A 17,869-nucleotide genomic window follows, 5' to 3' on the forward strand; every position below is an offset into this window, starting at 1 on the left:
GTCCCCCAGCCGCAAACTCTGGGGTTTGTTTTTGGACTCCCCTGTTTCTGTAACAGTAAGTTCTACCTAAGTACCAGCTGTTACTATTAAAAAGCTAAATGTACTTAGTTTAAAAAACAGCCCTTCCTGGGTTAAAACTTCTTTTCTTTTAGAAACTTACGATGGTAGAAGATAAAAATTACAACTTAAAAAAGTACCATTTCATAGCAAAATAGAAGGTCAGTACCTGATTTTTGCTTGTTTGTATCTTTAATTTGCTGGGCTGTGAAACCCCACAGCCAGGAACCTTGCCTAGGTGTTGACATGGGCAATTCCCTCTGTATTTTGGTTTAAATTCTAAGGGGCAGGACTGAGGACCTCCTGTTGACCCCATGATGGAGGTTGTGTCGGGGTACCGGGGGGAACTATCCTAGGAAACTCAGGATAAGCAGCAGGGTGATTTGAGATTGCTCTGTTCCAACAAGATATGGGCTTCCTTTGGGGAAGGAGTGGGCCTGAGATAAGAAGCATGGCTGAAGCCAGGCAAGTCTCAGCAGTCTGGTTAACCCTTCTTCCTCCAGGCGATTATTCTTTAAAAACAAACAAACAAACTTACTTTAGAGAGAGAGAGAGGCAGGGAGAGAGGTAAACATCAATTTGTTGTTCCACTTATTTATGCATTCATTGGCTGCTCCTTGTATGTGCTCCCACCGAGGACCAAACCTGCAACCTTGGCATATCAGGATGATGCCCTAACCAACTGAGCTTTTTAGCTAGGCCAGGCCAGGCCAGCCCATTATTCTTCATGTAGGAGCCTTGTCAGGTTCAGAGGCAATGGAATGAGGATGAGATGTCCAGGAAGTGACAGAGTCAGATTGGCTTTCTTTGGCTTCCCTGAGAGACTGTCATCCTCAAAGGGGAGTAGAAGCCTTCTTGGGACAGAAGCTGTGAAAGATGTCTCTAGGATCAGGCCCTTAGCCAGGTAAACAGGTCAGGGTTGAGCAAGAGGCAGGTAGGCAGGGGCCTGAGAAGGTTGAGACTCCTATAGGTGAATCAAGAGAGATGCTTAGGGTGCAAGATTGAAATTTTGCACCCCTAGGCACCTCTCTTGATTCATCTTAATCCCAGCCCTAATACCTGAGGCCTTCTTCCTATAAATTCCAGTAATCAGTTGAAAATTTAAATACCTACAGGGGCCAGTCATCAGTGCATATCAGTGAAGTGGGTGGGCTGGGTGGGGCCTGGGGCAAACTGTCTGAAGGGGGCAGTGGGCCCTCAGTTCTAGCTGATTGTTGCCTCAATAAATGGGCCCTGTGTGGCCAGACCTCAGATGCCAGAAACCTTTATTTTAAAGTGAAATCTCCCAATTTTGAAGTGTTGGCTCATATTTATAAAACAAATAAGATATGCTATAGACCATGTTTTAGCCTGGTGGTTGCCAGTTTAGAACCTCTGTTCTGATGTTGTCAGAGGACAGAACTTTGGACAAATGAAAGAGGAAAGGAGACAAGCTGAGAATTTCACTTTACAAACCCAGAAACTCAGGGGCTGGGTGCCTATGCCTCCTTACCAGCCTTCTCACGCAGGAAACAGAACTGTCTGCAAAGTTAATGAGAAAGTCAAAATGAACTTTCATCTCAGGGTGCTCTGGATCTGCCAAGCCACTCAGACCCTGGAGAAAGCACCTTCAGCATTGTCTGGGAGAGACTGCTATAAATAGTACAGATCAGTTCACTTCAGAAATTTCTTCCAGATGTTCCCCTGGAAAATCAGGATCAGTCATTCTCATTTCTGGCAGCGCCTGAGTCTCACATGGGGAACTTTTAAGAGGTAGTGTTTGGACTACATCCCAGATCAATTGAGCCATCATCTCCGGGGCTGGCTCTGGGTATCAGCATCTGTAAAGGTTTTACAGACTAATGTTTTGTGCAGCCAGGTTGTGAACCAGGGTTCTAAGTAATGCGACCGAAGTCTTTGTTCCAAGTGCATCTTTTCAGAATGTGCTGTGCATGATGCCCCTCCCCCCAACTGTGTCAGATTCCAAGATGCTGCCATAGTTGGGCATTGGCCTTAATTTTTCTTTTTTTACTTTCTCTTTGAGACTTTAAACAAGCTCTATAACCTCCATAACCTTCAATGACTGATTAAGTGGGGATAATGTTAGTTGCCTTTCTAACCTTACCAGCCTGTCATCAGGAGAGATGAGGGAATAAATGAGAAACTCCTTTGTAAACTGTCAACATTATATAAACATTGCTATTACATGTGTGCTCCCAGGTGCTGGGGTACAGCTTTGACTTACTGGAGAGAATTTCTGGAGTAACATTCCTAGTGCCAGGGGTCAGATGTAAACGGGCATACGGACTTACCAGCAGGCATGTTTTGCAGGGAGGCAGCCTGGCATTGTCTGACCCCACCCCCCTACCCTAACTTGCACAAGAGGAAGCGCAGTAAATGAACAGAGAAATTCAGGGAACTTCAGGGAGAGGGGAAGTCCATCTAGAAGGTGAGGGAAGAAGGCATATGGAAATAGACTTCTTATGGTTGAGGTCTTTGCTGGTCTTCCTAAGGGCCTTGGTTAGAGGTCTAAGAGCTATGTGACAACAAAAAGAGGTGGGATGAGAAAGAAATGCATGAGGTGGCAGAGGGCACACAGGCCCAGCTCTGAGCCCAGTGTGGTACACAGCAGCGCAGCACAGGCTTTGGCCTCAGGAAGATGTCTGATTGGGGCAGATAAGGCTGAGTCCCGAGGAGACAGTCAACAATATCAGGCAGTTTGTCATGACTCAGTGTTACTTATCTGAGGCCCAGGCTGCAGTGAGGTGGTGGGAAGGATGGACAGAGCACTGGCTGGGCATCAGAACTGGGTTTGAGTCCCAGCTCCACATTCTACCACAACCTGACACTGGGCAAGATGGCCCTCTGGCTGTGTCTCAAGTTCCTCGTCTGTAAAGAAGAGTCTTGGTCTAGATCTCTATGGACTCTGACTACAGTCCGAGCTTGCCCTGTGGAGGTGCTGAGGCCTGGGAGTCTAGGGTGAGTAGTCGTGGTCAGGGAAGGCTTTTTTGGGAGGGTGGGTGAGTTGGGCCAATGGAAGAAAGACAAGTGATCGGGTAGAGGTGAGTGGAGAAGGCAGGTTGAGCAGGAAAATGTGAGCAGGGGCTCAAATGGAATGGACATGGTGGAAGCTGAGGACAGCGCAAAGTGGCCTTACTGTGACCAGTGGTGAAGGAAGAGAGAAGTGGGGAAGAGTGGAGTCAAATTACAGAAGGCCTGAGACATCAGGCAGGGATGTTTATAAATTGGCTCCATCAGGAAGGAGGGGGCCATCAAGGGATTTGGGGCTGGATTATGATATAATTAGACTGCCTTTTAGCAGGACTAATGTGGTCTGGACCTCAGAATGACTTGGATGGCAGGAAGCCAGGAACCAGGAAGGGCAGCTAGAAGAGTCTTGTAATATTTCTGGCACAGGGTGATGAGGATTAGGGGTTGGAAGGAGGCAGTGGGGTCAGCCCTAGAGATATTGCTAAAGAAATACTGGTAGGCCTTGGGGCCTTGCTGCATTCAAGGGGTGGGGAGGAGTGATTTACTTTGAGTAGTTTCTCTCTCAAACGCCAGAGAAGAGAAAGCATTGGCAGCCTCCCTACCTGCAAACAGAATGTGTCAGGGTAGCCTGGCCATTGGGAGAGTCAGCTTCATTCTGGCTCAGCTCAGAGACCTCAACTGTAATGTGGGCACCATGGTGATGCTAGCAGGGGTCTGGGTTAAGGGATATGTATGCCCTGGATTACGGGCTGGGCTGGGCTCATCCCGTCTTTAAAAAAATTTTCTTTAAAACATTTTTTTTTATTTGAGAGAGAAGGGGAAGAGAGTGAGAGAGTGAGAGAGAGAACAGAGAAACATTGATTCCTTGCTCTACATTTTTATGCATTCATTGTTTGCTTCTTGTATGTGCCCTGATGGGACCTGCAACCTTTACTTATGGGATGATGCTCTAACCAACCGATCTTCCTGGCCAGGGGCTCATTCTGTCTTGAGTACCAGGCCCTAAACTAGGTTTGGGAGCAGAGTGTCTGTATAAGAACATCCAAACCTGTAGAACATTTTAGTAGGTTTATTTGAGCCAAATTGACAACACATGCTGGGAGGAAGATCCAAAATGCTTCCGGAGAAAGCAGTTTTGAGCTTCTTTTATGTATTTAAAATTAAGGCCGGGGCCCTAGCTGGTGTGGCTTAGTGGATTGAGAGTGGCCTGCGAACCAAAGGGTTGGTGGATCGATTCCCAGTCAGGGCACATATTTGGGTTGTGAGCCAGGTCCCCAGTTGGAGGCGCGTGAGAGGCAACCACACATTGATGTTTCTCTCTCTCCCCCTCCCTCTCTCTCTAAAAATAAATAAATAAAATTAAAAAGAAAGATTTAAAAAAAATTGAGGGGATTGGAGAAAGTGAGGATGGGGGCTTGGTTTAGAGGACAGTAAGAGTATGTGCTCTCTTTAGGGTTAATAACCCCTTGCTGGGATATTACTTCTGGTATTTCAAAGGTGTGTTAACCTAGATGCACAAGAACAATGGACAGGGCTGACTTAAAACATTTCACTAAAGATGCTATATGCCTGGGGCATGACTACTCACCATGAAATGAGCAGCCCTATTAGAAATTTATGATTGAATCACCCTGTGAGGTTATTTTCCATAGAATCCCCCTCTCCACCTCCCCCTGCTGCCCTGCCTCATCCACAAGAGCAATTAGCAAAGCATAGTTCTTGATCCTCAAGGAGATTCCAGCCTTGTGAGTCTGGCAGAATCACATTTGCAGGACTCAAATGGCACTCAAGAAGAACCAAATGGTTCTCATTCACCCAATTTTGCTTTCTGGTCATGTAGGTAGTGTGTTTGATGGATGCCAGAAAACCTCTCTGTTCTTGGCGTATAATGATACTATCAAGGGGATAAGTCCAGGTTTTGTGGAGCTTAAAGCTTAAACAAGTTCAGGGAGCCACTTTGGAAAATAATTTGAAATTAAAAATATAAAATTGCTAGGCCCTCTCAGGGCCTAGAATGAGGGGAATGCAAGTAAGTTCTGAAATTTAAACCTCATTAGCTCCCCAGTCTATCATATGAGAATACTTACCACTTATTAAATATGTATTATAAGTGGGTATTGTATTTGTGGTATTCCACAACAGCCGAGGGGGCTGACGAACATTAGTATCCCCATCTTCTGGATGAGGATGTAGCTCAAACAGGTGACTCACAATGTCAGTCATGAAGCAGGGGGTGGGGGCTGTGTTCTGGACTGAGGAATCTGGCCCTGAGTCATCTGAAGTCCTCTTCCGTCCGTAATGGCAGAGGTCAGGCCCCTGAGGTTCCTGAGGAGGGCCGTCCTAGACCTGGGCCTGGGCCGTCTCCCCTGGTTCCCATTTATCTTTCCTTGGCTTGGCCGGGGTCCTGCAGGATCCAAGGCTGGGGTAGAGGTAGGGGGTGCCATCTCAGGGCACTGCATGGTGCAACTTTGGTTCCAGGATCCTTGGCCAATGCAGACAGAGAGCCACATACAACTGGGGCTACAAAGCCCAAGGGTGAGCACCACTGTGAAAACAGACCCAAGGTCTAATCCTGAACCTAAAACTTCCTGCATGTATAAAGTCCCACAAGATACATACTCCCTAAGCCTCAAATTTCTAATCTGTTGAGTCAGGGGAGTTAACCACGTTGTATTTTGAGCGTATTACATGTCATCCCATAAGGGAGCAAAGATCCTGGTGGTGTCCGGCACACAGTAACAATCTAAGAATCTTAAGGTTGCTGTCAGTCCTAGTAGCAGCATAAACATGTGGTTCAGCACTTCCCCGCCCCCATTTGAAGTAGCTAACTTCCTCTGGGGAAGTCAAGAAGATGGCACATAGGAGAGGCGCCTAAACTGTCCCCCTGACCCAGTGAGGCTGGGTGCCCAAGAGGAAGTGGAGGCTGGGAGGATGGGGCCAGGCCGGGGCCTGCGGCCCAAGTCCCGCCCAGCAGGCGTGTACCCTCGGGGATGAAACCGGTTACTCGGTGGAGGGGGCGTGTGGCAAGTCGTTCTTGGTTTAGCACTACAAACCCACCAGCTGGAGCTTAGACGGCGCTGGCCGTAGGCGCCGCAGCACGGCCGGGAGGCGGAGTGGGACCGTGTGATGCACTGCGCGTGTGGACACGTGGGGCTCCGCGCTTTGCTCCTTGGGCCCACGAGAGCCGGCGAAGCCTCGGGCTCCCGCTTCCGCCGACACAGGCCTTGCTTGCTCGCTTTCCAAGCCTACTTCTGCCAGCCTCCTCCCGACGTCTACCCCAACACGGAACTCTAGGGGCAAGCCCTCATTTCGAGGGGACCGCCCCCCGGGCTGCCCCATCTCGCAGCTAGTCTCCGGCCGCTCGCCCCGGCAGAGCTGGGTGGTGGCTTCCCCACACCCTGCGCTGCTCCGCGGCATCCCACAGGCCACGGTTCCGTCACGCGTGACGGTGCGCGCCCGAGAGAGCCTTCCGCCCCCGCGCTGGCTCCCTACGTGGGGGACGTGCAGGGTGATGCCCCGTGCGGCGCTGGGGGGGGAGCGGGGTGTTCCGTAGCGTCGCCCGCCCCTTTTCTGGCGCAGGAGGGCGTGGCTCCCCCCCCCCCCCCAGCCCTCTCCTCCCTTCTTGGACGCCACCGCATGGCGCTGCAGAAGCTTGCGGCAGCCAATAGGCATCGAGGAGGTGGGACTGCTGGTGGCTGTCAACTTCCCGGGGGACTGGAGCCCGGAGACTGGGAGCCCGCGAGCTGCCACCGCGCCCTGGGCTGAGGGGGAGGAGCCGCGGGATTTGGAGGAGGAGTCGCAGAGCAGCAGCTCGAGGACCACTGCTTGCCTAGCCTGCGAAGGACAGACGCTCGCCCCACGCCTGCGTCCCTGCTCCCCCGACCGCCAGCATGATCGCCGCGCAGCTCCTGGCCTATTACTTCACCGAACTGAAGGATGACCAGGTCAAAAAGGTGAGCCCCGCCCGCGCCGCCGCCCAGCGCTCTGGCTGCCGCGTTGCATTCCGGCATCCGCTTTCCGCCGCAGCCTCCATCCTCCTGCGCCCAGCCTTCCCAGGCCAGCATTGGTTGGACTGCAGGTGGTGTGGAAAGGCTTCGCCGTTTGATTCTCCCAGGAATTGTCTCTGTGTATGTGTTGGGGGCGAGGGGAGACCCCTGAGACTGGACTGCTTGCTGCAGTGTCCTTGAAACGGATTGCAGATGTCAGATGGGGCCAAGGGCTTTGAGGGGAGGTGGCCTATTTGGAAGGGTCTGAGCGCCATGGGCGGAGGAGTGATCACAGAGATGCTGGGGTGGTGAGCGTGCAGCAGGCCGGGGTGCTGGCTGGAGGCCAGGCATCCCATATTTGGGGTTCCCGGAGGGCATCGTGTGCTCCGGAGAAGCTGTCACCCCAGCTCTCCCAGCTGTTGCGGCTGCTCCTTAATCTGAGGACAGAGACCAGTTTGGCTTCCCGGAACGCAGAGGGGCTCGGAAGCTACCGGAAACTTTGCTCATAGGCCTCAGGACTGGAGCGGCATGTCTGAATGGAATTTTTTACTCCTCGCCGTGACCGCTGTCTTAAAGCTGTAATTTCCAGTCTAGGGAGCTCAAATAAGAGACTGGTCTTTTGAGTTGGATGGGGACTTTGACATGTATGCTGTGACATGGGTGCACTTTCATGTGGTTGCATCTTCCAGGTGTTGCTATCTTTGTCATCTAACATAAAATTCTGTCTGCTGGCAGGCCTTCAAGGTGTATATCCCTCCCTTATGCCAGGTTTGCCATCAAGAATCAGTTGGTTTTTTTTTTTAGAAACAGTCTAGGCTGTAGGGAAAGGCCTGTTTTATCAGTGTCAGGCCTAGCACAGCCTCCTGACCCACTCACACCCTGAATGAGTGACATTATTGCTGGGGAAAGCTGGGACAGGCAAGCAAAGTTAGCCTCACTTTAGAGTTCAAATAAGGGAGTGCTACCTACAGGTGAGAGGCAGGAGCAATAAGCCTGGATTTTCTGCTCTACAGGCAATAGCATGTTCAGTCTCTTCCTATTCACCTAAGACAACCTCTTTCTCTGGCACAATAGGAAACAGGCCTGATGAGGGTGACCTCATCAAGGTCACACAGTGAGTTAGAGGGAAAGCCAGGGCGTGACCCAGGTCTCCGCCTCTCTTCACTGGGAACTTGACCATCCTTTCTTGGAAATCAACTGAAGGGGAGTTGCTGAGACAGAGGCCCTGGGGATGCTGCTTAGATCCTGGATCTAGTGTTGGGTAGGGATCAGAGTGGGATACTAAGGAGACAGACCTGGAAATCTGCCATGGCCCCTCCTGGCTGTGAGTGGCAGTGACTCTAGAGTAGTCAAACCATGGCACTCATGCTTTCGCAGTAGAGCATCCTGGAGCCTCCTCTGGCCACTGAACTCTGAGCTGTGCATGCCAACATGTACATTTCACGAGTTGTGTATTAGAGATACTCTTCCTATTTCACAGTGAGAATTTAAGGCCTGGATGATTTCACTGCTCTCTCCCTGCGTGTGGTGCCCTCTGTAGCTCAAGATAGCAGATCCCTGGGGTGGGGACTCAGATGACCTTGTAAGCAAAAGCATCCACACCCACCACCACCTGTGTGGACTCCAGGGCTGAGCTGGATTAAGGTTTGGACTGAAATCAGTGAGACTTATTTTATCAGACACACATTGACTAGTGTGGTCCCAGAACCCTCCACTCCCCATGATGGCCTGACTCATACACATTCTATCCCCCAGGCTCCTGTACACAGCTGAGTATGTGACTTCTGAATCAATCGATCTTCAAATCTCTCCTCCTCTGAGATTGGGACTCTGACATTCCATCCCTGCCCTCCTCTGCCCTCAAAACCTTTCTAGAGGAGGGTCTTGAGGCCAACTTCTGCCAGATAATATTATTGGTCAAGGAGATTCTTAAAAATAAGATGGCTTTCTTGCACCGACGGCTTCTTATGCTGCTTTCTATGGTGGGAGTATGGACTTCTGTCAGGGTATTGATCACCTTGGCTTGCATTATGGGCTGTGTGGCACTGCCATACCTGGGTGTGGTCCCTGAGAAGCTGTCTGGGCCTCCTGAGCACATGGCAGACACTTGTTCTGAGGGCCTAGTCAGCTTTACCCACTCCCAGCTGTGCAGATGCTGGGAGACTACATCTGCTTTCTTGGGGCTCAGGACTTATTAGAGACCAGCCCTTCCTACCCACCACAGACTGTGGGGGAAAGCTGGGTGGGGTGCACGACTCCAAGCTCTATTCTTCCTGTGGGAGGTGGGTCCTACCTACGCCCTGACAGGGACCTAGTAAAAACAGTCCCCCTACAAATCTGCCAGCATGGGCAGCCATGATGATTCAGCCCTTCAGCACTAGGTAGCCTCCAGGGCTCCAGAGACAGCTCTGGCATCCCCTTCTAACCCTTATCCATCTTCTGGCTCTCTGGCCTACGGGTACGAGGAGGGAAGGTGGCGATGACGATAGAGTTTTGCTCAGGACACAGAAGTGATCACGAAAAGGGTATTACAGTATTCCTCTACCCATTGCCTGTGAGACATGTCAGTAATTCAACTTTATAAATCTATCCTGGGTTGAAACAGGCCAAATGTCTGGCTTCCTGGCATGGAACCCCATTTTACAGACTGTGTCTGCATAATATTGATTAATGGAGCCCTGTGAAAAGGGGTCCTGGCATTAGACTGAACTAAGCACAAAACATTTTCCTTTCACTCTTCTAGTGCTTTTTGGAGGAAAAGGAGGCTCCAAATGTGTGCTTGTGAAAGATTCCTTTCATCAGAATCCCAGACATCTGCTAATTCTGCAGCTAGAGACTGAGTCCTTTGACCTACAAGTAACTTTTGACATGCCTCTCATCTCACCAGCTTCTTCCACTTGCTTTAGCCATTAGGAGCCTGCAGGAAGGTGAAATATGGCATAGTCCTCTTTTTAGGAAAGGGAGGTGAATCCATCAAGGTCAGCAACTTGGCCTCTAAAGAAAGACTAGGTTTTCTATTCTCCAGGGTTGTCAGAATTGCGAGCAAACGCCAGTGGATTTTCTCTGGGTGGGATTCCCCTAACCCTAAGCAGTCCCCATTTGCAGGTGCGATTAGTCTCAAAGGCCAGAACCCAGGGGTCTTCAGAGTGCCTGGCCAAGGAAGGTGGAGGAGAGTATGCTTAGCAGTTAAAGGGCTATCCAAGGTCTGTTTTCTCTGAGGCCTGTGTGTCCCCGCTGCAAAAGCTAGCATTAAAAAATGACCTGTGTTGCTCAGGGTGAGAGAGATGAGTAATAGAAAATGATGAAAAATGTCTTGTGGACCTTTTGGTATGGTGTTATACAAATATTCGGGAAGAACCTCTCACTTCTTTGTGAACATTCATTTTATAATAATCCCTGTCCTCTATACCTTGGATGTTCCTAGGAGTTCTCCCCCAAGAGAAGCCCCAACACTTCATTTGGTTTGATAATTTGGGACTGTCGTGAGGGAAGACTGAGAAAGTGGGTAGGTCTGAGGGGCTCTCACATCTGGCCATGCTGCGCGGTCCTCCCACACGCCTGCTGTTTGCTGGAGAAGGCATGGGCAGCTTTCTCCTAAAAAGATTGATTTGGCAAAACTAGTACCATCTCCATGTGTGTCTGCAGTCAGGAATTCCTGCCTGATAGAATGAGCTGCTGGAGTCAGCTCTGAGGATATCTGCGGAGGCCCCGGGGGAGATACTGGATGAAGAGGCAGCCAGACACCTCCGTGTCCAGCAAGCAGTCATGGCTGCCCTACGGGCACCTGCTTATTAATTTGAGGACCTTTACAATCAAATCCGATCATGGGAATTCAGCAACTATGAACCTGTTAGAAGTGGTCGCTGTTCTTCTGGAGTATCAATTATTTGCTGTCTTATGATAAATGCAAAGCATAGAATGCTGAGAGGGCAGGTAGGGGCCAGTGGTCAGATATTGGGTGGGAAATCACTAGCTTAGAAATTGCTTGAAGCCAGGCTCTAGATATAGAAAAGAAAATACTTAGAAACTTTGTAAGGGAGAGTCAAATGGATAGTTACCAAAAATGTGGCTCTTTCCCTCTTTTTAAGGGTTTGAGGATACTGATTATGATATCTTATCAGATACCAATTATGAGTGCATGTGTGTGTGCATATGTATGTCTGTGTGTTAGGACCTGAAACATTATCCCTGTGCATCCCAGGACAGTTCTCTCCCCATCACTGAAGACAGAAGGCAGAGATTTTATTCCCCATTTAGAAACAAGGACTGGAGTTCCAGAGGAGATAAATGACTTTATCAAGGTCCTAAGAAAATCTGGAACGGCATCCAGAGGGCTATTCTTGCTCCCTCTGTTTATTTCCTCTAGAAAGGCTCACGTTTGTTGATTTTGATGAGTTACTTTGGAATATGTATTAATATGTATATGCACGAGTTAATTTTTATTATGGAACAGTCGAGGTGCATAAAAATATTGAAGTTAACATAACCAAACACCTATGTATCTGCTCCTCATTTGAGAAATAATGGACACAATGACTACATTGCAGGCACAACTGAAGCCCCTTCTATGCCCATCTTCAGTCCCATTGCTTTCTCTTTCCAGAGGTGATCTCTGTCCTGAATTTGGTGTCTATCATTTTCATGCATGATTTTATACTTTTATTATGTACCATGAATCTATAAATAGTATATAGTGTTACTTTATATGATTTTAACCTTTTGCAAATGGTGCTATACCATATGTATCCTTCTGCAGCTTGCTTTTGTTAGCTCAACAGTGTATATTTGGGATTTTTCTATGTTGATCCAGATAGTTCTGTTTCATTGATTTAAGCTGCTGTATGCCCTTCCATTGTGTGAATACCTCACAATTAGTATATCTATCCTTCTGATGGCCTTTCGGGTTTTTAATTTATTTTTAAATTAATTAATTTATTGATTGGCTTTTAGAGAGAGAGGAAGAGGGTAGAGAGAGAGAGAGAGACAGACAGACATCAATTTGTTGTTCCACCTATTTGGTACTTACTGGTTGATTCTCATGTATGCTCTGACCAGGGATCAAACCTGCAACCCTGGCAAACTGGGATGAAGCTCCAAACAACTGAGCTACCAGGCCAGGGCAGGATTTTAATTTTTTAAGCTACAGTTTCTTGCACACCTGCAGTACTCATGCATGTTTCCTTAGGCTCTAGGCTGTTTATCTAAGGTTGGAATTACTAGGTAGAGGAGTGTGCGCATCTTCCCACTTTCAAGATTTTGCCAACTTGCCATCCTCCATGGTCACATTCCCGTCAGAACTTTGTACAGGTTCCTGTTGTTCCACACCAACCCTTGGAATAGTCATACTTTTAAGAATGTTTGATAATTTTAAAAGACTCTGCTTCTTCTCAGTTATTTCCTTTCACATTACAACATTTAAGCTTAGTTTAAAATTAGTTGTTTCTTTTTTTTTTAAGATTTTATTTGTTTATTTTCATAGAGAGAAAGAGAGGGAGAGAAGCATCAATGTGTGGTTGCCTCTTGCATGCCCCCAGCAGGGGACCTGGCCCGCAACCCAGGCATGTGCTCTGACTGGGAATCGAACTGGCAACCCTTTGGTTCGCAGACTGGCGCTCAATCCACTGAGCCACACTAGCCAGGGCTAAAATTAGCCATTTCTTCTTTTACCTTATCAAGCAGAGCCCTTGTTGCAAAGTATTACTGAATGAAGTTGACAGCTCTCATTATGAGCAATGCCAGCCCCAGCCCCATTGACAGTTGCTACTGCTGCTGCTGAAATGTTTGCACTGTACCGAGGAGGGGGAGTAGATGCAGAGAAAGGCTTATGAGGACTCTGTGGCCCCTTGTAATCTGGCATGAATCTGTTAAATTTTTCCAGGAATTAAAACACACACGTGTGCTTTTGCCCATTCACCGTCTTTATTCCTGGGTGGATCCGACCCAGGCAGGGCTGGCTGGTTTATCAGTCCCTTATGTATGCCCAGCTCTGTTAGAGAAAACTCAAGCCAGCAGCCTCTCACACTGTCCTCCATAAAAGGAGAGGGTGTCTGTCTGTGCCCCATGCAGCAGAGGAAACTGAAATGTGAAGTCTGCAGCTCAGCCCTTTGCAAACAGAAGCCCAGGGAGAGGTCCATTTCTGCAGGACTCAGAAAATGTCAGATCCCATTAGTCTGATGCCAATTTTGATTACAGGCTCGCAGATGCTGTGACCTGGAGGGTACCTCAGATGAAAGGGGGCCTTGAATGCTGGCTAGGGGCCTGTTTTTTTCCTATCATTGGCCTTATTTAATCATTAGTAGTAATAACACTAATCAAAGCCAACATATAATACCCTTCATATTTACTGCGAGGTTTATGCTGAAGGCATCACATCTCCACAGCACCGCTGTGAGGCCGGTACTATTATGGTCTCTACTTTTGGATGAGGACTCACAGTGCACAGGAAAACCAGCCAGCATTCAGACCCAAGTCCCATGGCAGAGTCCCTGCTTTTATTTTTTAATCGCGGTATAATTCATATACCGTAAAAGCGGCCATTGTAAAGTGTATAATTCAGTGGTTTTTAGTTCAGTTACAGGATTGTGCAGTCATCACCACCATCTAATTCCAGAACTTTTTCATCACCCCAAAAGAAACCCCACACCCATTAAGCAGTCACTCCCACTCCTCCCTTCACCCAGCCCCTGGCATCTGCTAGTCTACTCAATACCCACCCCCCTCCCCGCCTTTTAAAAAAATGGATTTGCCTCTTCTGGACATTTCATGTAAATGGAATCATGCAACACATGGCCTTTGTGTCTGGTTCCCTTCACTAAGTATGTTTTCAGGGTTCATCCATGCTGTAGCATTATCATTGCATCATTCTTTTTTATTGCTAAAGAATATTCTGTTGTATCAATATACCCCATTTTGCGTATGCATTTGTCAGTTGATGGACATTTGCATTGTTTCCGCTTTGGGGCTGTTGTGAGTAATGCTGCTGTGAACATTTGTGAACACATTTTTTGTGTGGACATATGCATTGTTTTCTTGGGTATATGCATAGAAATGGGATTTCTGGGAGAGCCCTGCTTTTATCTACCTTGAGGAAGGCATCACCTCCATTTAGAAATGAGGAAACTGAGGCCCCCACGTGGTGAAGTGACTTGTCAACTTGACTACACAGCTCATGAGTGGTAGTGACAGGAACACTACCAGGTCCCCTGACTGAGGAACCCATTCTCTCATTTTATGGTTTAGGAAAACAGATCTAAGAAGAGAAAGAGCAGTGGGGAGGGGCAGAGCTGGGTGCAGGACCCTCTAGGGGCCCTGACTCCCATCTCTCCTTCCTCCCCAACCTCCCCCAAACCAGCACCCTGGTCTGTGGCTGTTAATCTCCACCCCATCCCTCCACTGCTCAGCTGCTGGGTGTTGACCAGCTCCCTCTACTTGGGAAGAAAATTGCCCCAATAAAGTCATTTGCAGTGAAATGCTAGGAATTTTTCCGGGTTTCCACATTTCTCCCTCTACCTTTTACATTTGTTCACCTCCCCCATCCTCGTTTGCATTTAGAAGAGGGTCTCCAGGGAGAGCACTGCTTAATCTGCAAGAAGACCCCCTAATACTCTCTGGAATGCCCACTCCTAGCATTCTCTTCCAGCCTCTGCCTAGATTTACCGTAAACAGCTGATTTCCTTGTTTTATTGACACCTGGGGTTTGCTTTCAGCCTTTATTCAATCTGATTCATTTCTCTGATGTTTCCCGGTGCCTTCTGGCACCCGCTGTGGTGGGTGGGTTGAGTGGAGTAGGAGAACCAGGCCATCGTTGTAATGAAGACACCACCTCACCTTTGTGGGGTTCTGTTCCATTTACAAAATATCTTCACATGCTTTATTTAGTCAAGTCCTTACAGCAACTTGGATGTAGGTACTTCTTCCTGCATCTGACATGTGGGGCAGGCGAGCTTCGGGAAGTGGAACTGACATGATCCTGATGGCCAGAAAGCAGTAGGGCTGGGATGGGGACACTCTGACACTGGTGGGTAGCTCTCACCATGCACGCAGCACCGGGACTGTTGTGCAGGGCTTCAGACTTCCAAGCAGTGCCTTACAGTGGTCTCCCAGTATAAACCATCACCCGAGGCTTCCATAATGACGAGGTGACTGGAATGATAGAGAGCTGTGCTGTCCGGAACTGTAGCCGCCAGCCGTGTGTGTCTGTTGAGCACTTGAAATGTGAGTCTGCTTTGAGATGTGCTGTTAAATATAAAATACACACAGGATTTTGAAGACTTTGTATGACAAAAGATGTATAAAATAGCTCATTCATAAATTTTAAAATATCGATTACACGTAGGAATAATGTTTTGGATACTTTGGGTTAAATAAAATGTTATTAAAATCAATTTCACCTGTTTTTGTTTTTAATGTGGCTACTAGAAAATTTAAAATTGCACGTATGGCTTGCATTGTATCCCCGTTGGACAGTGCTCTACTAGACAGTAAATTTTGTGGCTCAGAAGTTTTGACAGAAGCATTGCATTTAAAGCAGTGGAGCCCTGGGGTCCTTGGGCCTTGGTTTCCTCTTCTGTAAGACCAGGAGGCTGGAATCCATGACCTCTAAAGGATCCCTCTAAGCTGGAGTAGTGCTGTTCGTATCAAGCTCTCTGTGCCTCACTTTACTTACCTGTCAGATGGGGTCAGTGAGTCCTGCCTTACTATCTGCCCATTTATCAAATTAGAGAATGGATGTAGAAGCACTTGGAGAGCGCACAGAACTGTACAAACGCCGATGGTACTGTTGTGGGTCACCTGAGAGGCATGACGGGTGAGTGCAGCTTCCTGGATAACGGGTTAGGTAGGCGGCCAGGGCCCTGAGTGCAGGCAGCGATCCTGGGTCCAGTTCTGTCTTGACCACCGTGGGCATCTGGGGAATCCAGTGCCATGGAGCTCCTGTGCCATAGGTGAGGGCAAGAGGGTAGTTTTTATTATTGCTGTTTACTCATGGAAAACCAGAGATGGAAGTGACTTGCTCAAGGCTAGATGGGGGGACAGTGTAGCTGGAGGAGGCCTGAGGTGTTTTGATTTCTAGCCAGGTCTGCTCCCACCCTGTAGTAGGGTTTGCAACTCATGGCATTTGGTCTGGTTGTCTCGTAGTGAAAGTAAAACTGTCTGCAGGATCTTCCCTCCTTCCTGGTATCTGGGACACAGGGGACTGAGTCTGGAGGCTGGCCCTGTGCCCCTGCCATCAAGGCCCAGAATGAAGCCTGTTGTTCCTGCCCTGCCACATTCCAGAGCTGTTCTGTTTCCCTTGAGGGACTGCGTGCCTTCTTTATTTTCAGCTAGTTCAATATGACAACTTTGGTGTTGTCCTGGGCAACAGCTTGGTCTTGCTCACCAGCCAGGAAACACCTATTTGGAGGTGCCAAGGTCACTAGCAGGACTTTAGGCATGACCTTAAGGCTTCACTGAGTTTGGAGTCTCAAGCTGGAGCTGCCCTGGTTGCTAGGTGCTCAGGGCCTTTTGCTTGACTTCGTGGCCACAGGTTCCAACTGTGATACGGGGTCAATAGTGCCCGCCCTGCAGGAGTGCAGACTGGATTAGGGCAGGTTGAAGTGCCTAGCACAGCCTGTTCAAGCTAACTGCTGCATCTTGGTTCCTAGAACCTCAGTTTCTGCATCAAGAATGGGAATCCCATTATTCCTTCTGGTTTTTTGGGAGTAAAAAGAAGTGTTGTACAAGCAGTCCCTGGTGCCCGATAGTGAAACAGAACTAACAGTTCAGAAGCATAAATAAGATGAGAGAGAAGGCACCGAGAGCTGAGTCTGGACCTTGAAAAAGAGATGGATGGGGAGCTGCCCCTCACACTGTTTGATCATGCTGGAGGGACCCTTTTTGCTTTGGTGATGTTTACACACACATCTTTCACTTGGGAGCTTCTAAAGTGGAACTTATTTCCCCTCATTTTCTCTGGTGACCGAGGTATTCGGCAGTCTCTGGGAGGCTCTAGCAGACTGAGAATCCTCAGAGGGCTCTGTGTGCCTTGGGGCCTCAGCCTTGAGATACAGATGGTGTGAGAGGAAGGGGTTTAGAGACCTCCGCTGGAACACTCTGTCCCTCCTGGCGAGGAGGGAGGCCGTTGGCTCCACACAGGTCACCAGCAGGCCAAAGTGAAGGGCTGGTGCTAGAGAAGGGCTGGGCCACTCAGGCAAGAGGAGCCTGCGGCCTTATCTGAGCCAGCAAACCCTTCTGAGCTCCCGGGTTAGGCGTCACCAGGGGCCTTCCCGCCCAGCAGAACAGCCACCCAGCCCAGCCAAGAAGCCACGCTGAGAGCTTTGGGGGGACACAAAGGGCCCAGAAGGCATGGCCCCTGCATCCCTGGCACTTGGTGTCTAGCTGCAGGCACAGACCATGCACGTGTCGCCTCAGTGGCCGGGAAAGACTCTTACTCAGTGACATGGCCACCGGTGCAAATTGATTCCTACATAGTGACACCAACGGCCGAGGGGATGCCGAGGAAGGGAGCAGCCGCTGTTGGGCGGGGCAGATCATGGCATGCCCTTTGGAGAAGGTAAGTGTGGAGATGGGCTTTGGGAGACAGAAGGAGCGGGGCTTGGAGAGGCCATGGACCGGCCAAGCAAGCAGAGTGGACACTGGATCTGTGAGCAGGACCTTTGGGGGTAAAGAACTACTGTCAGGCCGGGGCTGCCTGAGGGAGGACAGCAGGGAGCTGGGAGTAGCTGGTTCCTATAGGGAACACACAGGGCCAAATGTCTCCCCTGTGGCCAAGTCCCTCCCTCTGACCAGCTGGCTAAGAGTAGGACAGAAACTCACATTCCTCTGGTAACTACCCATAGCCCAAGTAGCCATAGGCAGGC

General features: G+C 49.0%; 1 protein-coding gene across 3 annotated transcripts in view; it reads left to right on the forward strand.

Moving 5' to 3' along the window:
• Positions 1-2,941: 2,941 nt before the first annotated feature.
• HK1 (hexokinase 1) overlaps positions 2,942-17,869 on the forward strand; it is a 67,168-nt gene continuing 52,240 nt past the window's right edge. Inside the window, exon 1 of one of the 3 annotated variants that reach the window (XM_090278124.1) lies at positions 2,942-3,015. In XM_090278124.1, the coding sequence (XP_090134250.1) occupies positions 2,956-3,015 (60 nt within the window). In that variant the 5' untranslated portion in view covers positions 2,942-2,955. Of the gene's footprint in view, positions 3,016-6,733; positions 6,981-17,304; positions 17,563-17,869 lie in introns of those variants that run through there. The other 2 variants (XM_090278123.1, XM_090278125.1) reach the window with 2 other exon arrangements.

Source organism: Furipterus horrens, unplaced genomic scaffold (genome assembly GCF_987537825.1).
Source record: "Furipterus horrens unplaced genomic scaffold, mFurHor1.1.pri manual_scaffold_5, whole genome shotgun sequence".
Lineage (NCBI taxonomy): Eukaryota > Metazoa > Chordata > Mammalia > Chiroptera > Furipteridae > Furipterus > Furipterus horrens.